Here is a 27,179-nt window from a genome sequence, read left to right as displayed (position 1 = left end):
CTATGTTGACACGAATTTATTAACAGATAAGTTTGTTTGCAAAATATTGGAAATATTTAAATTGTTTTTATTTTGATAAGTATATACATTGGGGATACAGACAATATTAGTCAACACTTAATTTAAAAATTTCAAGGGAACTCCCCCGTGCTGTTGCAACTCCTCACAGAACTCCTCATGCTCACACGAACCTTCTTCTCAAAAACCCACTTCGCAATTTTCAAAAGACACTCACAGTTCCACGGATTGTTGTCAATTCTCGTCCGCCCGGCCACAAAGAAGTGCTCAAAATCCCCGTCTAAACACTCTAGTTGGTTTCTCGAAATATCAAAAACTTTAATATCGACACCTTTGATTAAACTCTCCTCCCACTTTTCGATGTGGTTGTCGCTTAACCACAACTGCCCCACTTTCCTGACACCAGAAGCAAACATGTTTTGAGACACATTCTGGATTCTGTTGTTGCTGAAGTCGATGTCGTTGTGGTAGTGCTCAAGAGTTCCATCAGGTAGCTGCGAGATCTCGTTGTAAGTGAGAATGACGGAAGTGAGAACAGCTTTATCTTTCAGCCATTCTGGATAAAAATCTCTAATTCTGTTGTAGCTCAAATCTAAAACTTCCAGTTTCGGTAGTTGATCGAACGCTTTCTCCGATACTACTTCGATGGAGTTGTGGTCCAAGTTGAGAAACACCAGACTCAAGTTACTGAAAACCCCTTCTCGTATCTCTGTGAGTTTGTTCCCGTTGAGTCTTAAAACTTCCAACAGAGGCACGTTTTTGAACGCCCCTGGTTCGATGTTCTCGATGCCGTTTTGGCGGAGTTGCAAGATCTTGAGTTGTGGGAAATCTGAGATTGAGTCCTCGTAGATTGTGGGTATTGTGGATTTGTCGAGCACGGTGATTCGAGATATTTTTGTTGTTTCTAGTGCGTCTTTGAGACTATCTATTGAATCGATGTCAACATTGAATACTTCGTAATCTTCTGTTTGGTATTGAACTTTGACATCGCGAAAAGTTACGTTTTGTGATAAAACACCAGAACTGAGTAGGGCGGTGAGAGAAAACAACGATAAACTCGTCAACATTGTGTTCTACGAATGAGGTGGCTTAATTTGTCGATGATTTATATAAAAATTCAAAAGAGAAAAACAACAGTGGTATTGTTGGATGATAAGTGTTATCAGCTTTGATTGGACGCTAAAACGCATTAATCGTTTCGATAACCGCTGCAGTTAGTAAACAATATTTGCATGTGCATGACTGTACAGATAAGCGATGTGTGGAATAAGTGAAACATTTTTTAACATGGAAAGATTGTACTTTGACTTTACTTGGTTGTTCCGAAAATAACGCTTACATTGTATCATTCTGGTAATAAAACGAACCAGTGGGTAAGGTGGTAACCTCGACCTAGAAAATCCTCCTTGAACTACGACATCATATCAGTTCGTTAATTTCAAACGAAAAAAATTTCCTTGATAAATTCACTCTAGACACATAGTTTTAGATACAATCTCTAGATGGACACCTTGTAAATGTAGTAATTGGTTTTTAAATTGTATAAAATGACACATGTAGTGTTGAGTTTTTTTTTTTTAAACAATCAAAATTTCAAAACAACATTTTGCAATTTAACTTTGATGTTTTAAAGTTAATCATAAGCATGGTAAATTTTTCGTCAAAATGTATTTGCTCATCCCCCCTAACAAGTTGATCACCGCAAAATATTGCTTAAATGTGTAAAATATGATGTTGATGAGCCTACACTTGTGAGTTATCACTGCATTAATATTTTTACAGGGTGTCTCAAAAAATTAATGTCAATTTATGTTATTGATTAAATCAAGAATTGCACAACTGAATACTTTCAGATCTTGCAGACGTTTTAAAGTTATTGTAAGCATAGTAAATTGCTAATCAGAATATATCTGTAATACAAAAAAATGAGAGAATGGGTGGGTGGGGGGGGGGCTAAGTTTAACTTTTTCCTGCAGAGATATTCATAAGCAAGCAATAAACTTATCTTAGCAATTACTAGCCCCGCCCACTCACTGTAACAATTTTATCTCTCTTCAATTGAGACCTACCTTTCATTCGAACTACTTAGACAAAATGAATCACTGAAATAGGGGCCCTTTGAATCATATGTTTTTTTTGTAAAGTGAGAATGAGAACTAATAGAACGTACGCTGTTAAAAAATCATTTATTTCTTATTTCTGAAGACAAAAAATAGAGAACGGGTGGGTGGGTGGGGCTAAGTTTAACTTTTTCATGCAGAATCTTCTATAAGTAAGCAATAACCCCGCCCACCCATCCCCTCTTCATTTCAGCGATTACTCTTAATATTGTTCAGTCCTATCTTAGCAAGTTTTGGCCCCACCCACCCACCCTTTCGTTCTTAGGGGATACGTGGTTTGCCAAAATCAATCTTTTCTTAACAAGTACTAGCCCCGCCCACCCGCCATCTCTTTTCTTAGAATGTATGTCGTTTTCCACTGTCAGTCTTATCTTAGCACGTATTAGCCCCTCCCACCCACCCTTTATTTTCTTAGAAAGTACGTCATTTACCAAAATCAATCTTATCTTAGCAGTTACTAGCCCCGCCCACACATACTGTTGTAGGTACTACTTATTTGCTATAATATTCATTTCTTATTTCTGAAGACAAAAAATAGAGAAAAATAGAGAAAAATCAATATTATCTTAGCAGATACTAGCTCCACCCACATACGTTCTTCTTATTCTACCGATTTTATCTCTTTTCATTTGAGATTCTCTTTTATTTATTTATTTATTTATTTATTTATTTATTTATTTATTTATTTAATACAAAGTAATCCCACAGGCATTAGCCCAATTATTGGATTACATCACTAATAGGTAGGTAAACAGTAATAGTAATAATAACGATGAACAGCGCAAAATAGATAGTAAATACTCAATTAAATTTCCATAATTTCAAAGATAAGCTTAATCTCACTAATGCTAGTAAAAAAAATGTCGATTTTGTGACCAATAAAGGAGTAGTTCCTAACAGCCTGATAAAGAGGGGAGGCCTTCATGATGTTAGTTCTCGGTGCTGCGATTTCAAATAGATTAGTATTCCGAAAACGTGCTGTTACTGTCCGAAACTTTAACATACTCAGTAACTGTGGGCAATCTATGTAGGAACGCACTAAATAAACCAGCATTAAAACAGAGTCCACCATTCTTCTTCTCTGAAGACTGTGTAATTCAAACCTTTTTAGAAGTAGGTCATGTGGAAAACCTTGATTCGGATAAACCCCATCAATCCTGTAGGCAAGGTATTTTAGGAAACGCCTTTGAATTTTTTCGATGTTAGAAACATGAATGTCATAAATAGGGCTCCAGATTCTAGATGCGTACTCCAACTTGGATCTTACGAAAGCAAGATACAAACCTTTTAATGCAACAATATCGTCGATTTCTTTTGAGTGTCGAATGACAAATCCTAACGATTTAAATGCCTTAGCAGTAATTATGTTAATGTGATCAACAAAATTCAATTTTGTATTAAACGTAACTCCCAAGTCACGAATTAAAGATTTACGTTTTATGACATTATTGTCAAAACAGTAATCGTAATGAGTGTTGTTGATAATTTTGGAAAAGGACATTACATAACACTTATCACCATTAATGCAAAAGAAATTCTCCTGGCACCAATTAGAAATAATGTCAAGATTATTCTGAAGCCTGTCACAATCTTCGAACAACTTAATCTCTACAAAAATTTTCAAATCATCAGCAAACATTAAACAGTCGAATGTTAAGTACTTCGTTATATCATTGATATACATATTAAAAAGCAGAGGACCCAAAACAGAGCCCTGAGGAACACCTGAAGTTTGAGCATAAGAGTAAGAGTCGAAACCATTTAATGAAACATACTGAGATCTACCAAATAAGTACGATTTAATTAAGGCGATAAGAGAGTCTGATAATCCAAAGCTTGAGAGTTTACGGAGCAATGTATGGTGGTCAATGCGGTCAAAGGCCTTAGAAAAATCTATATAAATACAGTCAACTTGCCCTCGTCGATCTAAAACTTCAGATATAAATTGAGAAAATATTGTGAGATTAGTGACTGTCGACCGACCTTTCATGAAACCATGCTGCTTAGTTGTTATCATATTGGAGACGTGAGAATAAATAATATGATGGAGAATATATTCAAACACTTTAGCGAAATTGTTAATTATGCTTATAGGACGATAATTAAATATATCAGAACGATTTCCAGCCTTAAAAATAGGTGAGACACGTGAAACCTTCCATAGATCAGGAAATTGTGATGTTTGAAGAATTAAGTTAAAAATCAAAGTCAAGGGTCCGGCAAATAGTATGGCACAGTCCTTTAAAAGAAAAGAGGGTATGGAATCAGGACCAGCAGTCATTGATGGCTTCAATCTCTTTAAAGCTTTCTGAACAACGGATTCACTAAACTGAGATACATGCAGCATATTGATATTTAATGCTGACAAGCCTTGATCACCGATATCTTTATCAGGAGATGTATTATGAATGAATGTTTTGGTAAAGAAATTTGCAAATGAATTAGCAATTTGCAATGGGCTTTCAACGTTGTAGTTATTGTAGGTCATTACGGCCGGGATTGAGATATCGTTATTTTTGGCTTTAAGAAAGTCCCAGAATTTTTTTGGATCAGATTTTATATTTCTACTGACATTTCTAATATAATTAGTGTACGCAATTTTAACCATTTTCTTTATTCTGGCCCTAATTAACTTAAAGTCATTGTAATCCGATTCAGATTTAGTACGCCTGCAGTTTCGCCAAAGTCGATTTTTTCTTTTCAACAAATTAATAATTGTGATGTTATACCATAACGGATATTTATTGGTTCGTCTTTGTTTCATCGGCACATGTTTATTAAAAATTGAAGTAAGATGATCATTCAATTGACTGACTGCAACATTGGGATCTCTAATACCGTTTAAAAAACCAAAGTCTAACTGGCGAATCTCGTCATATAAGAGAAATAAGTTCGCTTTTCTGAAATTATAGATCAAATTTGACTTGACTCCCAAAGGAACGGATTTCAACTTCGAAGTCGACAGAGTAAATTCTAAGGGTGGATGATAAGAATCAATTTTTGTGACAGGAACTTCAGATTTATTAATTTTTAGATATAGATTAGAGATTATAAGATCTAATAATACGTTATTGCAGTTGACTACATCATTGTACTGGCTAAGTTCATAAAAATTCATAAAGTTTAGAAGAGCTGAGACTTCACTATTATCGGTAGCATTGATTTGACTAATTTCATAAAATTCAGGAATATTAAAATCACCGAGTATTATTATTTTAGCATTATAGAGACAATTTAACGTCATTAAACAGTTAAAAAATAAAAGATATTCATCCAGATGACATTATTTTAGGTGGTATATAAACTAAAATCAGGTAAAAGAGTAACCCGACCGTGTCTCCACACTTCATAATTAATATGTCAAAATTTTTTAGCTTACAAAAGTCATCATTAATTGTACAAATATCAATCTGGACAGCATTCAAGTTTTTACGAGTTGCTATCAGTACACCTCCGCCACGTGTTCTAGAAGTTTCGCTAAAGTTACGATCAGCCCTAAAAACATTAAAGTAGTTTGTATCAAAAATTTCACGGTCGTTGACATTCGAACATAACCATGTTTCGGTAAATGCAAAAATATCATGTTCCATACTAATACTAGAAGTTAAAACCTCAATAAGTTTGGTATTCAAACCTCGCACATTTTGATAATAAATATCAATATTTTTAAGACGATGGTGTATTTCTGTACGATGTGCAGGAACGGTCGACTTTGACATTAATTGCTATTCTAAACTTAAGATGTTGTGTTTAAAATCAGAAACAGCTCTTTGATACATACGACAATTCTTTATATCCGAAGCGGCATGATCTGCTGGTAATTTTTCGGACTGGGTAGAATTCTATATAGTACAGTTTATGCAACACAGAGTTTCACTTTTGCACTGATTCAAAGAATGTTCCTGTGAACACCTGGGACAGGTTGGTTTTCGGAATGAACATTGTTTTGATAAGTGATTAAAACCGCAACAATTAAAGTATCTCCGGACCTCCACGGCATCATAAGCCAAACAATAATCAAGACCAACAATAAGGTGACCACTGTGTAAAATACTCTTATATGCCGCATTATCAACTTGGATTAACGCTTGAAACTTCGTCTGATATTTTTTATTACTATTGCTGTCTCTAATCACATTCCTGTTTTCGTTGTTGTCATTGCTTCTATTCGGACTAGACAAAGTGAATCATTGAAACGGAGGCAGGGTGGGTGGGCGGGGTCAATTATGTGTTCTTTTGTAAAATGAAAATGGGAAGTAACATGGAACTAAAAATAGAGAACGGGTGAGTGGGCGGGGCTAAGTTTAACTTTTCCATACAGAATCTTTCATAAGCAAGCAATAACCCCTTCTTCATTCCAGCGATTACTCTTATATTGTTCAGTCATTTACCAAAATATTTAAACAAATACTAGCTATGCTCACTGGCCCTCTACCATAGATGTTTCATTGTATTTTGGGTGCGAGGGAAGTTCTGTCGAAACAACTTTCGACCAATTTTTTTTAAGAATAATTCAAGGACTTTATACTCAAGTTAGTAGTAATAATAATTAACTATAACTACTGGAACTAGACACTAAACAACTGGATTGAATTACCTAAAAATAACTCCATTAGTCTGTTTACATGAAACACTAATTACTTGCTGCAACATCTATTATTTAATTCAATATAATAAATAAAATAGTGTAATTACTATTATTACCATAGTTTTTTTGTAAATCTATAATCGAAAACAACTCACTGATTTGTCTAAAACATCAACCATTTTTCGGGAAAGTTAAGGTTTTATTTATTTACAAATGTAACATATAGACTTCAAAAACAGTACAGTGTAAAATGATAATACACTAATTTTATAACAGCCATATAACCTTTGAGTATTTGGGACACTATACAACATATTTTTTTCTATACTGATCAGTGGCGGCTGGTCAGGGGCGGCAGGGTCGGCCACGCCGTACCAGTCATTTTAAAATACTTAGTAAGCGTTGAAATTAGAAAATAAAAAAAGAAATAAAGTTTGATAGATCATATATATTAAAAATATATTTTATTATATTGTAGGTAGAAAATAAAGCATTTGTTGCTTGTTGCTAATTTTAAATGCTGATAAACACGCTTTGCCGGCGAGATTTCGGCACGCCGTATCCAGGAATGCATTATGCTCGATGTTTCGACTTCGCAGCAGCTTACGGTTTCATCGTTCTCTTTGTCTAGCACACTGTAGTAGACAAAGACCTGGCGGAACGTATGTTGTGCCAGGTCCGGCGAAATCCTCCTTCGCCGTACCCAGCAACGCGAATTTAGTTTTTAAAACGCTTTAAATTATCTAAAATTTTATTTTTCGTACATAACTTAGCTACAACATAAATGCGCTTTTTCTGTATTTTTAGCATCTAAGCGTTTTCAGATATTTCAGAAACGAATTTAAAGTTTTAAATCATTTTAATTTTTCAATTATTCAATTAATTTATTTGATAATTTGTCATATACATTAAAAAAAAATAAATGTAAATGAAGATAGTTAACAGTTGGTACTTTTATTGTTACTTTTTTTTTATATTTTTTAACTGCATGTCATTATTTAATTATTATTATTTAATTGTGGATGTCCGAGGTCGGCAAGCCGTATAGCCGCCGGTCGACGGGGAACTCAGTAAAAATAATGTTTTCGGTGGTTCTCAATTAATGATAAAGCAGAACAAGTAGAATTAAGGATTAATAGTATTTAGAATCAAACTGACATTGTAAATTTCCTATAAAAAATTATTTTAACAGGTCGAAACATTTGAGATGTTTTGTACATCCTGGCACGTAAAATGTCAGTGGTTAATGAGTAGCAGCCATACATTACGAAAATATATAACACCAAGGTGTAGACTCAAAATATTTGGCCGACCCGAAATTTTGACCCACCAGCCGCCACTGATACTGATTTAATAACAACTGTAAAGCACAAAATAAAGAAAAAATAATTATCTTTACAACAGACAATGTGTTGTTTTGTGTTCGTTATTGTAAACAAACAATAAAAACCTAAAATCTCAATTTAAATAAAATGGATATGCTACCAGTAATACCCCAAGGTTTGGTCAGAAATACCAACTTCTCGAGTAAAGTCTGTCCAGAATTTTAATTATAATACTATATTTTGCCTAATTCTCCTTGTTCTTAACATAATTTAACCACCTATAGTTAATTTTGCAAAAATAATGAAGCATCACCGTTGTCACACACCACCCCCAGAGGGCGCCGCGTTCGACTTCTCTAGTAAACAAAAATGGCGGACCCGTTGAGCCTTCTCCGCCAATACAATGTTAACAAAAAAGAAATAATCGAGCGCGAGGGACAGATAATATTCGGCGAATTCTCATGGCCCAAAAATGTAAAAACCAACTATTTAATGTGGGGGTACGTATAAACTCTTTCAAGCTCCGCCACCACCAGCTGTCACAAGCTAACCTCAAAAAAAATTTCAATTTGTAGTTCTGGAAAAGATGGGACAGCGAAAGAATACTACTCACTGGAATGTCTCCTATTTATATTAAAAAACGTGTCCCTAACTCATCCTGTGTATGTACGACAAGCCGCAGCCGAGAATATTCCGGTAGTACGAAGACCTGATCGAAAAGAACTTCTTGCGTATCTGAATGGCGAAACCGCCAGTTGTCCCGCCATCGATAAGAGTGCCCCGCTTGAAATACCCACACAGGTACGTGTCGACGTGGCAAGTTTCGTGTTTAAGGACAGGTTTGTAGGTAAAACGGTCAGCTGATTATGAAGGACCGGAAAGTATTGCGAAAAAACCACGATTTGAGGATCCTCATGTGCAGAAAGTCAGGGAGAAGTTGGCTGCAAGGCTCGATGCACCAAAGGAGGCCTCAGTCACTGTTGATAATATCAAGTAAAATTTTTAATGTTGTGGTTGGAGTGGGTTGACTGGGTTGTTTTAGATCACTGTCTGAAGCTATGTCAGTTGAGAAAATTGCAGCTATTAAGGCGAAGCGTCTCGCGAAAAAGAGGACTACGATTAAAGGGAATGATGATATTGGGCAGGAATATGATATTCGCGCTATTTTAGATCTGGATGTTGATTTAACCAAAGATATTATTAGTAGGGAGAGGCAGTGGAGGACTAGGACTACAATTCTCCAGTCAAGTGGAAAGGTTTGTTCATGCTAGAAAAAAAGATTACATTCAACGTTTATCTAAAATTTTTCAGACTTTCGCGAAAAACATCTTCGCCATGATTCATAGCATCAAGGCCCGCGAAGAAGGTCGCCAGAGGCCCCCACAGCAAGCCCCCATCGTCACCCCACGTCAAACGCCCGTCAGACCCACAACCCAACCAGCGGTATACAACAGATACGATCAGGAAAGATTCAACCGTCAGAAGGAAGAGACTGAGGGCTTTAAGATCGACACGATGGGAACCTACCATGGAATGACGCTCAAATCGGTGACCGAGGGTCCAGTGAAAACGCGACCTCAACCTGCGCAACCCCAAGCCCCACTGCCAGTTAGCGCCGCCAGACCGCCACCCGGTGGTCTAACCAAAAGAGTCTCCAGAACACCAATTATTATCATCCCAGCGGGTACCAATTGCCTTATTTCAATGTACAATGTTAAGGAGATTCTGCAGGATTTGAAGTAAGTAAATCGTGCTTCAAGGGTTCGTTCTCGGACAAGCGCTATTTATGCTTTTCGTAAACGATATTAAAACGACTTTTTAGGTTTGTTTCGGTGGAACAAAAGAAATCAGAAGGGGCGAAAAGAGATAATGAAGTGCTGATCCAGAGGCAGCGGAACGGGCAGACGGTGCCCTACCGTGTTGTTGATAACCCGGCGAAACTGAGTCCCAGCGACTGGGACAGAGTTGTTGCTGTTTTTGTGATGGGGCCCGCGTGGCAGTTCAAGGGGTACCCTTGGGAGAATCCAGTTGAGATTTTCTCCAAAGGTAACGTTATTTGGTCCGTTTGAGCCGCATATTCCAACTCGAACTGATTTTCAGTTGCCGCCTTTCACCTGAAATACGATGAAATGCGACTCGACTCTAACGTCGCGAAGTGGGCTGTGACCGTTATTCAACTATCTCGAACCAAAAGGCACTTGGATCGTGCTGCCCTCATGGTATTTTGGGAGAAACTCGACCGGTAAGTTTATGCTCGTCGAAGTTGGCTGAAAACTCGAAGTCGATTTTTATTACAGGCATATCATGCAGTTCAAGCCACATTTACGATTCTAAACTTGTACAGTATTGTGTAGGAATTACCCCCGAAATTGTTCTATTAATTTAGTGCTGTTATGGATAGCGCTATATACAAAAACTAGTGCACTTTATGTATTATAAAAAATTTATACAAATAAAATATTTTCTATGAAATTTTTATATATTTTGGCTGCGGGTCAGCTTCTGCGTCTCGTCCTGCTCTTTATTTAGTTCTTTATTTTTTTTGTAGTGCAGACTTTCTTTTACTTCCCATGGTACGTCGGGTATGACGTAGGAAAGAACGCCATTGCCAAAATCGGTCTTATCTTAACAACTACTAGCCCCGCCCACCCCCCTCTACTTTTGTAGAAGATATGTCGTTTGCCACAATCAGTCTTATCGTAGCAAGTATTAGCCCCGCCCACCCATCCCTTCTTCGTTCCAGTGACTATTCTTAATATTGTTCAGTCCTATTTTAGCAAGTTTTAGCCCCGCCCACCCACCCCTTCTGCGTTCCAGTGACTACTCTTAATATTGTTCAGTCCTATCTTAGCAAGTTTTAACCCGGCCTTTATTTCTTAGAGGGTATGTCATTTGGCAAAGTCAGTGTTATCTTAGCAGGTAATATCCCCGCCCACCCGCCCTCTGTATTCTTAAAAGGTATGTAATTTGCCACAGTAAGTGTTATCTTAACAAGTACTAGCTAAGATAAAATTAATTTTGGCAAATGACATAGCTTCTAAGAAAAGAGAGGATGGGTGGGGGGGCTAGTAACTGCTAAGTTAAGACTGATTTTGGCAAATGATATACCTTCTAAAAAAATAGAGGGCGGGTGGGCGGGGCTAGTACTTGCTAAGATAAGACTCATTTTGGCAAATGAGCTCTGACTTAAGTGACGTATCCTAAGAAATTTAATTAAATTATTATAAGAAAAGACACTAGACGCTCCAAAGCACTTTCAAATTGTTTCCAAACAGGAATACCTAGAACGTCAAGATTGTTTTAAATTAAAAAAAAAAACGTGGTCCCAAAATTGACTCAAACACAGGTAAGCTCAGAATTTTCCAAAAATACAACACCGAAGTCCCCGAAATTCTTTTAAACAATTTACAAAAAAAAATCCATGGGCTCCCAAAATAATATACTATGGGTACCTAAACACTGCGGCAATCAAGACTTTTTTTCAAATTTGTAAAATATAAAACACTGAAAGCTCAAAGATTTGATCATTTTTTGTAAAAGTAAACCAAGTTTAGCTTTTTTCTGGTTATATGAACAAACAGTAGCGCCGCCCACCCGCCCCTTCATCAGTCCTGTGACTACTCTTAAAATTGTTCAGTTCTATCTTAGCGAGTTTTAACCCGGCCTTTATTTCTTAGAGGGTATGTCATTTGGCAAAGTCAGTGTTATCTTAGCAGGTAATAGCCCCGCCCACCCGCCCTCTATATTCTTAAAAGGTATGTAATTTGCCACAGTAAGTGTTATCTTAGCAAGTACTAGCTAAGATAAAATTAATTTTGGCAAATGACATAGCTTCTAAGAAAAGAGAGGGTGGGTGGGCGGGGCTAGTATCTGCTATGATAAGAGTGATTTTGGCAAATGATATATTCTCTAAGAAAGTAGAAATGGGCGGGTGTGGCTAGTACCTGCTAATATAAGACTTATTTAGAAAATGACACATCCTTTAAGAATTTAATTAAATTATTATAAGAAAAGACATTAGAGGCTCCAAAGTACTTTCAAATTCTTTCCAACCAGAAATACCTAGACCCTCAAGATTGTTTCAGAATTTAGATTTTTCAAAAAAAAACGCGGTCCCAAAATTGACCTTAAAACAGGTCAGCTCAGATGCTCAGAATTTTCCAAAAATAGAACACCAAAGTCCCCCAAAATTCTTTTAAACAATTTACAAAAAAAATCTCCATGGGTACCCAAACACTGCGGCACTCAAGACTTTTTCAAATTCGTAAAAAGTAAAACACTGAAAGCTCAAAAGATTTCCTCATTTTTTGTAAAAGTAAGCTAAGTTTATCTTTTTTCTAGTTTTATGAACAAACAGTAGCCCCTCCCACCCACCCTTTATTTTCTTAGAAAGTATGTCATTTACCAAAACAATCTTATCTTAGCAGATACTAGCCCCGCCCACACATACTACTTATTTGCTATATTCATTTCTTATTTCTGAAGACACAAAATAGAGAACGGGTGGGTGGGCGGGGCTAATTTTAATTTTTTCATACAGAATCTTCTATAGGCAAGCAATAGCAGTTATTACTCTTAATATTGTTCAGTCCTATCTTAGCAGATACTAGCCCCGCCCACACACACTATTCTCATTCTAACGATTTTATCTCTCTTCAATGGAGATCCACTTTTCATTCGAACTAGACAAAGTGAATGACTGAAGTGGAGGCCGGGTGGGTGGGCGGGGTGAATTATATATTTCTTTCAAAGTGAGAATTGGAACTAATAGAACGTAGGTTGTTAAAAAAAAACCGTTAATCGTGATTTTTTTTTGTTCTACTACTTATTTGCTATAACATTTATTTCTTACTTCGGAAGAAAAAAGTAGAGAACGGATGGGTGGGCGGGGCTAAGTTTAACTTTTCCGTACAGAATCTTTCATAAGCAAGCAATAGCCCCGCCCATCCACCCCCTCTTCATTCCAGCGATTACTCTTAATATTGTTCAGTTATTTACCAAAATATTTAAACAAATACTAACTATGTCCACTGGCCCTCTACCATAGATGTTTCATTGTACTTTCGGTCCGAGGGAAGTTCTGTCGAAAAAACTTCCGACCAATTTTTTTAAGAATAAGTCAAGGACTTTGTACCCAAGTAAGTAGTAATAATGATTAATCAATAGTTACTTAGTAAAGTAATAACACAATAAGAAAGACACATTTGAATGTCCAGTCTAGGTATAGACTCGTAAATACTCTAAGGTTATATGGCCCCAGTAACCTAATAATGGAAAAAAATATTCCCCTCATAAATCACGGATTTGTCCCGATATCTTGCCAACCAGGACAGATCCGGCTTCAGCTATATTGCTTATTTGTATCTACATTTTTTATTGTTTTAAAAAAGTACAAACTACTGGAACTAGACACTGAACAACTGGATTGAATTACCTACCTAATGACTCCATTAGTCTGTTTACATGAAACTTCAGAAATGGATTTGCATTATGTTACTTAGTTTCTAAACACTAATTACTTGCTGCAATATCTATTATTTAATTCAATATAATAAATGAAATAGTTTATTTAATTACTATTACTACCATAGTTTTTTTGTAAATCCATAATCGAAAACAACTCACTTATTTGTCTAAAACATCAACCATTTTTCGGGAAAGTTAAGGTTTTATTTATTTAGAAATGTAACATACAGATTTCAGAAACAAATGCCCAGATAATTACTCTGAATCCTCCTCTGCAAAGTCGACTTCACAATACACTAATATTATAACAGCCATAATACCTTAGAGTATTTGGGACACTATACAACATATTTCTTTCTATACTGATTTAGTAAGAACTGTGCAAGTAAAGCACAAAATAAAGAAAAAATAATTAAATTTACAACAGACAATGCTCCAGTTTTGTGTTCATTATTGTAAACAAACAATAAAAACAAAAAAATCTCAATTTAAATAAAATAACAGAATTTAACCATCTATAGTTAATTTTGCAAAAATAATGAAGCATCACCGTTTTCACTCACCACCCCCAGAGGGCGCCGCGTTCAATTTCTCTAGTAAACAAACTTATTTGCTATAACATTCATTTCTTATTTCTGAAGACAAAAAATAGAGAACGAGTGGGTGGGCTGGGCTAAGTTTAACTTTTTCCTACAGAATCTTCTTTAAGCAAGTAATAATCCCGCCCATCCACCGCCTCTTCATTCGAGCGGTACCTCTTAATATTGTTCAGTCATTTTCCAAAATCAATGAGAATTGCAATAGAACGTAGGCTGTTAAAAAAAAGCGTTAAACTAGTGCACTTTATGTATTATAAAAAATTTATACAAATAAAATATTTTCTATGAAAAGTTTATATATTTTGGCTGCGGGTCACCTTCGTTGTTCTTCTGCGTCTCGCCCTGTTCTCGGCGTGCGCCTTGAGTTTCAGTTCCAGTTCTTTATTTTTTTTGTAGTGCAGACTTTCTTTTACTTCCCATGGTACGTCGGGTATGACGTAGGAAAGCACGCCATTGGTCAATAAAATAATGTGCTACAGTTGGTATTAGTCGGACTGTAGTGGAATGACGTACCTCGAATACTATCACGCATACGAGTCTCATACCGGTGATGTACCAATACATAGGGGTTAATTTGTACTTCTTGGGGTGGTCCGGAGGATGCCGAGCTGCTGTATAGAAACACAGCGTCGAATTGTTGATTGGGTTAACAGCCGGCTCGCCACTAAGAGGTTCTTCGTAGTCTCTCATGTCGTACACTATTACTTCATTTAATATTGTAAATAAAAAGTAACACTCACGCGATAACGTCGACCGGATGTACCCAGCAAGTGACCCATTATGTGAGTATTTATAGATCTCGCGAACTACAAAATCACTCGTAAACGCCAAAACAAACGCCTGCAAATTAAATCGTGGGAATCGAACCACACGTCACCCGCTTGCCGGGCAAGTATAACGTGTTACTTACATTGGTAGCCACGCTCAAGTGAGTAATCACTTTCAGAATGCTTGTCCAAACCCCAATCCCGGATTGTTGTCTGGGCACCGGACGCCTGTACCGCGTCAATAGCTTGTAGGCGTCCACACGCAACTCCAGACAGTTGTTGATTAAAGCACACAACGGTGCCAGGGGGAAAGCCCCCACGAAAAAAGTAACAAAACCGTATTGAACCACTACAAAAAAAACTAACCCTAAATACCACCAAAGAACAATCTTACTCATTTCCGTGTACTCAGAAACGAGGAAATGGCGACGGGGTTGTATTAATTCAAACTCTTTTTCCCACTGTGGCACGTCTTGCTGGCTAGTTTTGCTCTTCCAAAGTTTTTCTTTAATCAGTCTGAAAAACATTTAGCATTTCGTACGAACCCCTAACTTACGGTATTATCAGCGTGAAGATGTTTCCAAAAAGCGACTTAAACAACATCAGAATACTGAGTTGAAGACATAGGTTCATCATGCAGCCTGTAGGCCCGCACAAGTCAGTTTCGGAATAACTAGTTGAGGGTGGTTCGTTCGGGGAGTAGAAACGTCCCTACAAGAATTAGTATTTTTCCCGTCAACACGACGTTTTATATTTAAGTACTTTGACGAAAGCGATATAAAACAGCGACGCGTAGTTGTTCCAGAAGCATAGTAAGTATCGCTTCTGCGCAATGAGCGAATCGTACTCTGTTTGTGTCCTCGGATTTTCTAAATTTGTTAGCCATTTTGATAGTCTGACGTAGAATAACCCAAACAACTGGATTGAGACCACCTGAAGACATGCGCTAGACGCTTGTAGCATGAAAGGTCCGTGGATTTCTAACCGCTCGGAGCCGGTTAATCTGATGATGGTGGTCATCGCGACTCGGTACATTATCACTCCGAAGACAATTGCAAGAACGATAGCTATCTGAAGAAACTCGTGATAAGTTGAATTAGATGGTATTTGGGTAAGAATACTAGGAAAAGAGACGTAGCGTAGGATAGTGTGATATGCACGATTCGCGTTCTTGTGGGTTCGTAAGGTTCTAGAGAACCGGTGAAAGAAGACCATCGTCTTTGGGAGCAAGACTCGCGATAACCCAGTCTGAAACTTCAATGTAAAAGTATAGCAAATACAGTTAGTAATACCGAGCTTTCGTATCCATTTTTTCGAAATCTACGTTCCAACGAATCTTCAAGGTGTTCTCCATTCGGGTCCACTGGTTGATAAAATATGTAGCTGCAAAAAATTAGGTTTCATCAGAACTGTCGCTTAAAACTTACCCCAAAATGACATGAACACCGCGAATACCACAGTAGCGTGGTTATCAAAAATGATTGATATCTTAGCATAGTGGCACGAGAGGTTCAGTGGTTTATAGACGCAGTTCTTTCCAGAGTGACACAAAGGACACATTACCAAATTACTCTCACAGATGTCTTTACTGAAAGACAAAATCATATCTTGTTTTGTTTCAAAACTAGGTACTTACACTCTTTCCTGGTCGACAACTAGCAGATAAATGATACTGATAACCGAACCAAGAAGGCCAAAAATCGCTGCCGGAAGCAACATCGTGTTGTAGAACCCCAACCAAGCGAAGTAGAACGCAACTTCACTCCCGAAGTACTTTTCCACCAAATTTAGGGGCTGGTTTTTGTACCAAAGAAACAGGCTGCCCCAGTAGTTCAGCAGCAACTGTCTGTCGTTTTCTGGTATTTCCAAACCATGGGTGTCTTTTTGTGCGTAGTCGCCGTCGTGCAAAGGGTACGCGGTTTTGGCAATTCCGTACCTGATCAGTTTCCCGACACTGAATTCGTTTTCGAAGGTACCAAATTTCACTTCTTGTAGGATTTTGTTGACGATCTGAATCCGTTCTTTGGTGGTGGCTTTCCTAAAAGGTACGATTCTGATTTGGAACAAGACACGATTTGCGTACCCCTCTCTTTGGAAAAAGTCTTTGTCGACGCTTAACGGCGTTTGGAAGGGTTGACCAGTAAATAGGTTTATTGTTGATATTGGGACGACAGTGTGACCTGGGTTGTGTATGTCTATGTCGTACTTATACGCAAAATATTCTATCACGTTTTCGGGAAGGTGGATCATGATGTAGACATTATTCTTGTTCTAGAATGACGATAAGTTAGTTGTAGATGTAGCACGCTGTTGTATTACCTTTTGGTGTTTGACTTCGAGCTTCAGTCCAAGTTCTTCTAGGTTTTTGATAAACTTGATGATGTATTGGAACTTTCTGGATTGTTTTAAGTCTTTACTGATTACGACAACGTAGTCTATTCTTTCATCCGACATTGATTTTTCTGTTTATTACAAGTAAAAAGTGTATAAGTATATTGTAAGTAAATCTGTCAAAGTTTGACAATATAATAGACATCGCCGTAACTAGAGTTAATGTTTGGGTTTAATTTTATTTAGACAGTCGTTAAAAAGGCGACTAAAATGTAAGAACAAAACGAAAAAAAGACAAAAATGGCAACAAAAGTAATTAAAAAAATCTACACAAAATTGGACAAGAATTAAGAAAAGACGTAAAAGTTACAAAAACGGACCAAAATTCGGTGAAAGAATTTCGACAAAAAAATTGTCAAAAAGAGATTAAAAGACAAGAGAAAAAAAAACACACAGAAACAAAAAAAGTAATAAAAAAAAATGATTTCGTGTTAGATAGAACTTTTTTGCTTCTTGAAGTAGAATCAAACAAATTTTTAGGAAAAAAAATAGGCAGTTTTTAAAAAAAGTGATACAAATGGGGAGTGAACAAAAGCAATAAAAAAAAATCGACGGGAAAAAGCGACAAAAAACACAAAATAGAAATAAAAATGTGATGAAAAAGAGAACAAAAAACGCAAAAAAAGGCAACAAAAAGCCGCATTAAAAGCAACAAAAAATGATCTCGTGTTATTAGACAAAACTTTTTTTGTCCTTGAAGTAGAATCAAACAAATCGAATTTTTTAGGAAAAAATATTGAGTAATGAAAAAAACAAAAAAATTTTACAGAACACAAAAAGCCCAAAAAATGCAACAAAAAAATGACCAAAATAAAGAAAATCAACAAAAATCGACGAAAAAATCCAACCAAACGACAAAAAATTTTCAAAACCGGAGTAAAAACAACAAAAAAAACCCGACAAAAAAAGTGCAGGAAAGCCACTTACAATTTTCCTCCCTTTGAAGTTTTATTTTAAGAAAAAAAAATAGTATACCGAACTTTACTCGCCCTGGAAGTAGAATCAAACGAATCTAGTTTGTTAGGGAAAAAAGTAGACAGTTGTTAAAAAAGGGGAGTAAAAAACGACAAAAAGGCACATAAATGCAAAAAAGTAATTAAAAGAGTTACAAGAAGAGAAAAAATACCACAAAAAATAAGAAAAGCAATAAAAAAATTCAACGGGAACAGGCAAAAACTGCCACTAAAGAATTTCAACAAAAAAATCGTCAAAAAATGAAGTAAAAAACACAAAAAAAATAACAAAAAAGAGGGGAAAAAAGACAAAAAAGCAAAAAAAGTTGATTTCATGTTGTCAGACAGAACTCGCTCTTGAAGTAAAATCAAACGTATCCAATTTATTTGGAACAAAAATCGACTTGATTGGATTCAATTTTATTTTATCCAGACAGTTGTTAAAAAGCGATTAAAAGCAACAACAAAATAACAAAAAAAATTAGAAAAAACGGTAAAAAAGGCAAAAACGACCAAAAACGCGACGAAAGAATTTCGACAAAAAAATGTCAAAAAGAGAGTAAAAAAAACAACAAAGAGCCGCAATAAAGGCAGACAGAACTTCCCTTGCCCTTGAAGTAGAATCAAACAAATTGAATTTTTTAGGAAAAAATAGTGAATCATAGGAAACAAGTGTTAAAAAACACAAAAAGCCACAAAAAATTCAACAAAAAAAAACCAAAAAAAGAAAGTAAAAAAAATCGACGAAAAAATCCAACTAAACGACAAAAAAATCGTCAAAAACGGAGTAAAAACGACACAAAAAAATCCGACAAAAAAAAGTGCAAGAAAATACCACAAAAAATAAGAAAAGCAATAAAAAAATTCAACGGGAAAAGGCAAAATCCGCGGCCAAAGAATTTCAACAAAAAAATCGTCTAAAAAGGGAGTAAAAAACACAAAAAAGCAAAAGAGTTACAACAAAATAACAAAAAACAGGGAAAAAAGCCAAAAAAGCAAAAAAAGGTTGTTTTCATGTAAGACAGAACTCGCTCTTGAAGTAAAATTAAACGTATACAATTTTTTAGGAACAAAAATCGACTTGATTGGATTCAATTTTATTTTATCCAGACAGTCGTTAAAAAAGCGACTAAAAGCAATAACAAAATGACAAAAAATGGACAAAAAAACATAGAAAAAACGGTAAAAAAAATCCGGAACGGCAGACGGACAGACGGACGGACAGACAGACGGAAATGGGAGACCTATTTTTTCGTATTCTAGAAGTCATGAAAGATCGAGAAAACGTAAAAGTAGAGAGTCGGCCGACGGACTCGATTACAATACTTCCTTTGCTTACGCTCAGGAAGTAAAAAGGCAAAAACGACCAAAAACGCGACGAAAGAATTTCGAGAAAAAAAAGTCAAAAAAGAGAGTAAAAAATACAAAATAATAACAAAAAAGAAAAACACAAAAAAGAAGCAAGAAAAGCTAATTTCCTGTGATTAGATAGATCTTTTCCCGACCTTAAAATAGAATCAAACAAATCGAGATTTTAGGAAAAACATTAGATGGTCGTCAAAAGTGACAAAAATGGGGAGGAAAAAAAAAAGCAATAAAAAATTGGACGGGGAAGAAGCGACAAAACAACACAAAATAGCAACAAAAATGTGATGAAAAAGACAACAAAAAACGCAAAAAAAAAACAACAAAGATACGGCAAGAAAAGCAGCAAAAAAAGCAAAAAAACATTGGTTTCATGTTATTAGACACAACTTTCCTCGATCTTAAGAAGTTAAATCAAACAAATCCAGTATTTTATGGAAAAAATAGACTTCAATGGTTCGATTTAATTTTATTTTATTTAGACAGTCGTTAAAAAAGTGACTAAAAGGTAACAACAAAACGAAAAAAATATATAAAAACGGCAAAAAAGTAATAAAAAAAAACTGACAAAAAATTGGACAAGAATTAGAAAAAACACATAAATGACAAACACGGACCAAAACGTGGCGAAAGAGTTTCATCAAAAAAATTGTCAAAAAGAGATTAAAAAATACAAAAGAACAACAAATAAAAAATGATAAAAGGACTGAAAAAAGAGGCAAAAAAAATAATAAAAAGACTGATTTCTTGTTATTAGATAGATCTTTTCTCGACCTTAAAATAGAATCAAACAAAACGAGATTTTAGGAAAAAAATTAGACGGTCGTCAAAAGTGACAAAATAGGGAGGAAAAAAAAGCAATAAAAAAATTGGACGGGGAAGAAGCGACAAAAAAACACAAAGTAGCAACAAAAATGTCATGAAAAAGACAACAAAAAACGCAAAATAAAACAATAAAAATACGGCAAGTAAAGCAACAAAAAAAGCAAAAAACATTGGTTACATGTTATTAGACAGAACTTTCCTCGATCTTAAGAAGTTAAATCAAACAAATCCAGTATTTTATGAAAAAAATAGACTTCAATGGTTCGATTTAGTTTTATTTTATTTAGAAAGTCGTTAAAAAGTGACTAAAAGGTAACAACAAAAATTGGACAAGAATTAGAAAAAACACATAAATGACAAAAACGGACCAAAACGTGGCGAAAGAGTTTCGCCAAAAAAATTGTCAAAAAGAAATTAAAAAATACAAAAGAACAACAAATAAAAATGACAAAAAGACTAAAAAGAGGCAAAAAAGTAATAGAAAAAACTGATTTCTTGTTATTAGATAGATCTTTCTTGGACCTTGAAGTAGAATCAAACAAATCTAATTTTTTAGGAAAAAATAGTGTTAAAAAACACAAAAAGCCACAAAAAATGCAACAAAAAATTACCAAAAAAAGAAAAAAAATCGGCGAAAAAACCAACCAAAAAATAGAAGAAAAAAGGCAAAAAAGGCCAAAAATTAGCGACCAAAAAATTTCCACAAAAAATCATCAACAACGAAGTAAAAACAACACAAAAAAGCAACAAACAACTCACAAAAATGACAATAAAAAATTGCAGGAAAGCAACACTTAAGAAAAAAAAAAAAAAACACACAGAACTTTTCTCGCCCTTGAAGTTTTTTTTTTAAGAAAACAATACAAAACACAATACAATAATTGTCATTTTTTTTTTGGCGAAAATCGTGACAGTAAAAATTCAAGACGGATTCATAAACTAGAAGTGTAGGAGTATGTTACGGAAAAACGGAAATGGAAGACCTATTGTTTCGTACTCTTGGAATTTGAAACGTCCAGAAAACATAAAATTAGCCATTGTCGAATGGACACTTGTTTATACTCGAGAAGTAAAAAACGACCAAAAAAAAACATTAAAAACTGACCAAAGAAACTGCGACTAAAAAAAATATGAAAAAAAAATCGTCAAGCAGAAAGTAAGAAACACAAAAAAAGTGACAAAAAAGCAAAATAAACCCAAAAAAAAAAATGCAAAAAAAACTGGTCTTATACTACTATAAAATACTGTTAGACGATTTTGACTTTTTTGGCGAAAATCTCAGGACTTTGTACGGCAAGAATACATAGAACACAAACAGGAGAAGCCAAAATAGGGAACAAACTCAGACATAAATATTAATGTTTGGAAACTTAAATTTTTCCCGGTAGCTCAACAATAAATAGTAGCAATTAAAAACTCTTTTATGCAATCGTTTTTAGGTCAAAGGTGGCACGAAAAACGCACGAACACCTTCTTCGATTAAGAGCTCCGAAAAGCATTGACAGTCTGAATTGTCCAGGAAGCCACCGAGCACATTTTTATGTCTGTAGTCTCACATATAATTTCCTCTGACGTAACTTCAGCTACAATAAATCCACAAGCAAATTCCACACGTATTTTGCACATCATTATATTTAAAAATAATTACAATATTGCCAAATTGTAAACCTTTCGTTGTAATAGCATTCCATCAATCGATTTTTCGGTAAAAAGCCACCAAATTAGAGAGACACGACTAACAATGGTGACCTAAACAAATTCCAAAGTATATCTAGGGTCTCTAGCCGTAACGATTAAAAATTAAGGGTTGTTTAGGAGTAATAAAAACTCTAGCAAACTATCTAGTTTCTTTTTATTTTTAACTTAGGTGAACTCTGATACTTCCGTGCTGACCTTGCTTCATCATTCATCACTTGAAGCTTAGCGTCCATGTCAATATTCATCTCATACTCTAGAGTCTTTTTTATTTTTGTTGGTACATCGGGAATAAAATAGGCAATAATTCCGTTCGTGAGCATTATAACGTGCTACAAAATAATCATTTCGTGTTCACTCGTGACTTGCAACGTACCTCAAAAACCAAAATGCACATCAACCGCATACCGATTTCGTACCAAAATTGATTTGTAAACTGGTACTTTTGTGGATGGTCTGGAGGGTACCGCAGACCTCTGTAGTAACACAGTGTTGAATTAGGTGGCATTCCAACTAAATCGTTGTGGCCGTACTTCATATTGTCATCTATGTCATAAACTGGAACAGCCTTGTTTAATTTAGATCCGTGTAGTTTTGAACAAGTACCAGACAACGTCGATTTGATGTAGCCACGTAGGGACCCGTGTTCGTACTTGTAGGCTTCTCTTGAAACAAAGTCGCTGGTAAATGATAATACGAAAGCCTGAAAATTGAAACTGTCTTATTAAAGAATTTCCGATGAATTTGAAAATACGTTAGTGGCTATGCTCAAATGGGTGATCACTTCTAGTATGTCTTTCCAAGGACCAATCCCTGACTCCCTCTTCGGTACTGGTCTTCTGTACCTTGTGACCAGTTTGTACGCGTCTAGTCGAAGCTCCATTGCATTGTTGATTAGCGCACAAAGAGGAGCCAGAGGAAACGCCGCTACGAAGAACGTCACAAAGCCATACTGCACAACTAAAACCACCTATATTAAAAATGTCCACACAGTTTCCTTCGGTAGTACTCATTTCCATAAACTCCGTAGTCAGAAGGTACCGTCCAGCTGGGTACAACTTAAACTCTTCCTCCCATGGCGGTGACCTAACCTCACGAGTCGGTTTTTTCGAGAACTTCTTCGTTATCTTACTAAACACAACCGTAATGACTGTAATAAAACGCGGTCGTACTTACGGTACTACCAACGTCAAGATATTCCCGGCCATTGATTTTAGAAGCATTAGTACGAAGAGTTGGATACAAAGGGCTACCATGCAACCGCGAGTGTTGCAGAGGTCCGTTTTTATACTAATAACTTCGGTATGCCTGGGAGTGTAGAATCTACCCTATGACAGATTTATAAAAGTATCATTATCGCTACAATCATACTTTGAAGAAAGCCATGTAGAACAACGAAGCGTAATTGTTAGCAAACCCCAAGATGTATCGTTTGTGGACTACGGAGTTGTCGAATTCGAACTGGGTTCTCGGGTTTTCCATGTTCGTTAACCACTCAGACAGAGGTCCATAGAACTGCGGAACGTTAGAAGCGGGATGGTTGGAATAAAAAACTTACTCGACCGTAAAACTTGATAAAGATTACTTGTAAAATCGAACTTGTACAAGCTTCAAAAAACGGCGCATAGATTTTGAAGAAATCGGAACTCCCCATTCGGATTAGCGCCGACATGACGATTCTGTACATTATGACCCCATTGACTGCCACGAGTACCACTCCGACCTGGAAAACGTGTATACATATTCATGTCATCAAAGTTTCAAACGCTACCAGTAGAAAGCAAGTTCCAAACGACAAAAAGTAGTAACATGCTTGTAGGTACGGAGGAGTGTAGGGTTCAATTTGACCCGTAACCTCGGATCTTCTTTTGTGTGTTGCTTTTTCTTTGAACGGCAACCTGCAAGCAAAACCCAAAAGAATTTGATGACCTGGCAAACCTACTAACCTAGTCTGGGTTTTCGCGTGCGTGGTCGCCGTAGTAACGTGCCACCGAATCTTCAACACATTCTCGAACCGCTTCCACAAATTGATGAACAAAGTTGCCCAAAAAGACATGAACACTGCAAAAAACACTGTGAAGTAGTTGTCGAAAACGATAAACCATTTGGTCATTTGGCATTCAAATTTCAAGGGTGAAGCTATACAAGTGTGTCCGAAGGTACAACGTGGACATAGTAGTAGATCGCTGTCACAAGTTTCTTCTCTGAAAAGCGAAAGGTATTTTTGATTTCGAAAGTTTAGTTAACGTACAGAGTGAAGTGGTAACCACTGTATAGATAAAACACGCTGGAAAGAAAACACAACAGTCCTACTAAGCTTGCCGGGATTAGCATTTTGTTGTAGAAGCCTAACCAAGCGAAGTAGAAAGCGACTTCAGTACCGTAGTACTTTTCGATTAGATTTAGAGGTTGTTCTTTGTACCAGAATCCAAAACAAGCCCAATATTTCAACAATATCTGAAATCTGTTGTTAGAAGTGGTAGATAGTGTGAGGGAGTACTTGTCTGTCGTTTAGAAATTCGTCTAGCGTGTTGTCCAGTTCGTGTGGACCGTCGTGAAGAGGGTAGACAGCTTTCACGGCACCAAGACTCAGCAGTTTCTGTATTCCATACTTGTTATCGTCATTGTTATCACCAAAACGAGCCTCACACAGCATGCCATAAATAATCAAGATTCGTTCCGAGTTCGTAGCTTCCCTACAGTTGACACTTAGAACGGTTACAAATCAAAAACAAAATTGTAGGTACCCTTCTCTCGTAAAAATATCCTGATTTAAGGTAACCGGTGTCTGACAGATTTGCAAGTTGATTGATGACACAGGTATATAGTTGTGGCCCACACTTTCTAAATCCACGTCATAAATAGATGCAAAATTCTGTACAGATTCTTCTGTGATATGAAGCTTCACGTAGATGTTTTCTTTGATCTGAAACTACAGCGTTGTCGCGTTTGCATCAAAAACAAAATACCCACGTTTCCAAAGCCTAGTTCTACTTTGATTCCACGCACTTGCAGATAGTTCAAAAATTTCACCACGTAATTGTAGAACTGGGAAGTTTTGATATGTCTATCCACAACTATGACATAGTCAGTTCTGCGATCTGCTTTCATTCTTTTTTCTTCGCTACTCGCAGAAGCCGCTAATAATTCCTGGTTGTAGTTTTGTTTGCTGAAACGGGTTTTCTTATGTAAGATTCCTTTGATTTTTTGTGGACCAGTTGTCTTTGCAACACCTTGGAGTGATTTACCACCAGACTCCATTCAAGTTATCAAATACAATTTTTGACGAGTTGAATTGTTAGTGTATTGCTTAGTTACGAACTCGTCTTGGGAAAGTAGCAACTGTTTGAGTTTTGAGCTGACTTTGTGTTCGCAGTTGTACCGGGGACACGGAAAACTGGGGTGGGATTTTGTTTCTACCGATACGATTTTCAGATGCGAAAGAAAAAGACGACCACATTTTATCGGTACCGATATTTTATCGTTACAGAAACAAAATTGTTTCTCGATAGCGATAAAATCTCGTTTGCTGATTGGTTGGGAGGCTGAGTTGGTGAGACATTTCTGTCACATTTCTCAATTCTGTCACGAAATCAAGTCTTCATGGAGTGGTATTTTCTCGATAGCTCTGAGTGAAGTGATAAATTTTTGAGACAACCTCGAAATTTATGTCAAAATAGAAGTTCAAAATCGTAAGTCTGACTTATAAGTTCTTAAAATTAACGTAATTGTAAAGTTTTGAGCATTTAATAAGCTTATATGCAAAGAATAAATGCAAACTTTGCATTTAAAAGCTATGCAATGACATTTATCGCAAGTAATAATTTATCACTTCGATCGAGAAACAAAATTCCTTGTACTTGTCAAGATAAGACTGATTTTGGCAGATGACCCACTCTTATAAGAAAATAAAAAGTGGGTGGGTGGGACTAGTACTTGTCAAGAAGAGACTGATTTTGGCAAATGACTTATTCTTTTAAGAAAATAAAGGCTGGGTGGGTGGGGCTAGTACTTGCTAAAAATAAAAAAATTCAAAATCAAAAAATGACATTGAAAAATCGGATAAATGAGAAATTGTAAAATTGTAAAACTATTTTTCAATCAAAAATCGTTGTTGTACACAGTAAAATTTAACATTGACTGTAAAATAGATATTGATATGACAGGTCACGAAATGAAAACTTTTTTCTAAGCTCCAGTTTTTGTAAGTTGACATATTTTACGTAATATAAATATATCTGTTTAATGAAAATTTATTTGATTTAAATTAAATTGAACTGCTTTAATAATTTTATTTATTTATTAAATATCTGGTAAGCTCTAAACAAAAAAAAATACTGACATATCCTCTAAGAAAATAAAGGTGGGTGGGCGGGGCTAGTACTTGTCAAGATAAGACTGATTTTGGCAATTGACATATCCTCTAAGAAAATGAAGGGTGGCTTTTCTTAGAGGATATGTCATTTGCCAAAATCAGTTTTATCGTAGCAGGTACTAGCCCCACCCACCCACCCTCTGTTTTCATAGAAGGTATGTCATTTGCCAAAATCAGTTTTATCTTATCAGGTACTAGCCCCACCCACCCACCCTCTCTTTTTTTAGAAGGTATGTCATTTGCCAAAATCAGTTTTTTCTCAAAAGGTACTAACCCCACCCACCCACCCTCTCCTTTTTTGTGTTTGAGTTTAAGATCGATTTTGGCAAATGACATATCCTCTAAAAAAGAGAGGCTGGGTGGGCGGGGCTAGTACTTGCTAAAAAATAAAAAAATTAAAGAATCAAAAAATGACATTGAAAAATCGGATAAAGGAGAAATTGTAAAATTGTAATGTTATTGTACATAGTAAAATTTAACATTTGACTGTAAAATAGATATTGATATGACAGGTCACGAAATGAAAATTTTTTTCTAAGCTCCAGTTTTTGTAAATTGACATATTTTACGTAATATAAATATATTATATGGAAAAACAAAGCATCTGGTTAATGAAAATTTATTTGACTTAAATTAAATGGAACTGCTTTAATAATTTTATTTGTTTATTAAATATCTGGTAAGCTCTAAAC

At 35.9% G+C, this 27,179-nt stretch overlaps 4 protein-coding genes across 5 annotated transcripts; 1 reads left to right on the top strand and 3 right to left on the bottom strand.

Annotated features, from left to right (window-relative positions):
- Window positions 1–131: 131 nt before the first annotated feature.
- LOC135129748 (chondroadherin-like) lies at window positions 132–1,085 on the bottom strand. The gene has a single exon (XM_064056995.1). It carries the CDS (start codon window positions 1,083–1,085, stop codon window positions 132–134), a length of 954 nt encoding a protein of 317 aa, XP_063913065.1.
- A 7,308-nt stretch (window positions 1,086–8,393) lies between these two features.
- LOC135129356 (parafibromin) lies at window positions 8,394–10,523 on the top strand. The gene is made up of 8 exons (XM_064056505.1): window positions 8,394–8,551; window positions 8,627–8,852; window positions 8,899–9,044; window positions 9,094–9,307; window positions 9,363–9,790; window positions 9,874–10,097; window positions 10,152–10,293; window positions 10,349–10,523. Exons 1-8 carry the CDS (start codon window positions 8,421–8,423, stop codon window positions 10,383–10,385), a joined length of 1,548 nt encoding a protein of 515 aa, XP_063912575.1. The 5' UTR covers window positions 8,394–8,420; the 3' UTR covers window positions 10,386–10,523.
- Window positions 10,524–14,368: 3,845 nt separating this feature from the next.
- On the bottom strand, window positions 14,369–17,387 carry LOC135129460 (anoctamin-3-like). 2 transcript variants are annotated; one of them, XM_064056612.1, is made up of 13 exons: window positions 17,203–17,387; window positions 16,967–17,154; window positions 16,520–16,921; window positions 16,311–16,471; window positions 16,176–16,266; window positions 16,005–16,131; window positions 15,646–15,954; window positions 15,440–15,594; window positions 15,278–15,399; window positions 15,027–15,232; window positions 14,857–14,956; window positions 14,630–14,814; window positions 14,369–14,589 (listed from the first exon to the last, which is right to left on the bottom strand). In XM_064056612.1, exons 1-13 carry the CDS (start codon window positions 17,335–17,337, stop codon window positions 14,410–14,412), a joined length of 2,361 nt encoding a protein of 786 aa, XP_063912682.1. In that variant the 5' UTR covers window positions 17,338–17,387; the 3' UTR covers window positions 14,369–14,409. The 2 variants fall into 2 exon arrangements, with proteins under 2 accessions (XP_063912682.1, XP_063912681.1); XM_064056611.1 differs by having other exon boundaries at window positions 14,630–14,956.
- A 4,871-nt stretch (window positions 17,388–22,258) lies between these two features.
- Window positions 22,259–25,387, bottom strand: LOC135129747 (anoctamin-3-like). Its single transcript, XM_064056994.1, has 14 exons — window positions 25,086–25,387; window positions 24,860–25,038; window positions 24,613–24,808; window positions 24,364–24,569; window positions 24,059–24,316; window positions 23,884–24,010; window positions 23,671–23,835; window positions 23,484–23,627; window positions 23,289–23,440; window positions 23,122–23,243; window positions 22,867–23,072; window positions 22,719–22,815; window positions 22,489–22,670; window positions 22,259–22,444 (listed from the first exon to the last, which is right to left on the bottom strand). The coding sequence occupies exons 1-14, from the start codon at window positions 25,371–25,373 to the stop codon at window positions 22,259–22,261; spliced, it is 2,508 nt and encodes an 835-aa protein (XP_063913064.1). The 5' UTR covers window positions 25,374–25,387.
- Between the last annotated feature and the right edge of the window lie 1,792 nt (window positions 25,388–27,179).

Source organism: Zophobas morio, unplaced genomic scaffold (assembly GCF_036711695.1).
Source record: "Zophobas morio isolate AGI-343-1 ecotype UQ-CSIRO unplaced genomic scaffold, CSIRO_AGI_Zmor_V1 ptg000016l, whole genome shotgun sequence".
NCBI lineage: Eukaryota > Metazoa > Arthropoda > Insecta > Coleoptera > Tenebrionidae > Zophobas > Zophobas morio.
Note: the sequence above shows the minus strand (reverse complement) of the source record. Positions and strands in the feature narration are given on the sequence as shown.

Excerpts from the sequence above, each read along its gene's own strand:
- LOC135129356 (XM_064056505.1), top strand. The coding sequence starts at position 8,421 with ATGGCGGACCCGTTGAGCCTTCTCCGCCAATACAATGTTAACAAAAAA. Across the intron at positions 9,308-9,362 it reads TTCTCCAGTCAAGTGGAAAG|ACTTTCGCGAAAAACATCTT; the intron begins GTTTGTTCATGC and ends AAAATTTTTCAG. Across the intron at positions 10,294-10,348 it reads TTTTGGGAGAAACTCGACCG|GCATATCATGCAGTTCAAGC; the intron begins GTAAGTTTATGC and ends TTTTTATTACAG.
- LOC135129460 (XM_064056611.1), bottom strand. The coding sequence starts at position 17,337 with ATGTCGGATGAAAGAATAGACTACGTTGTCGTAATCAGTAAAGACTTA. Across the intron at positions 16,472-16,519 it reads GTTGTCGACCAGGAAAGAGT|TAAAGACATCTGTGAGAGTA; the intron begins GTAAGTACCTAG and ends TTTGTCTTTCAG. Across the intron at positions 16,267-16,310 it reads GGTGTTCATGTCATTTTGGG|CTACATATTTTATCAACCAG; the intron begins GTAAGTTTTAAG and ends AATTTTTTGCAG.
- LOC135129747 (XM_064056994.1), bottom strand. The coding sequence starts at position 25,373 with ATGGAGTCTGGTGGTAAATCACTCCAAGGTGTTGCAAAGACAACTGGT. Across the intron at positions 24,011-24,058 it reads CACGCGAAAACCCAGACTAG|GTTGCCGTTCAAAGAAAAAG; the intron begins GTTAGTAGGTTT and ends TTTTGCTTGCAG. Across the intron at positions 23,628-23,670 it reads TTATCAAGTTTTACGGTCGA|TTCTATGGACCTCTGTCTGA; the intron begins GTAAGTTTTTTA and ends AACGTTCCGCAG.
- LOC135129748 (XM_064056995.1), bottom strand. The coding sequence starts at position 1,085 with ATGTTGACGAGTTTATCGTTGTTTTCTCTCACCGCCCTACTCAGTTCT.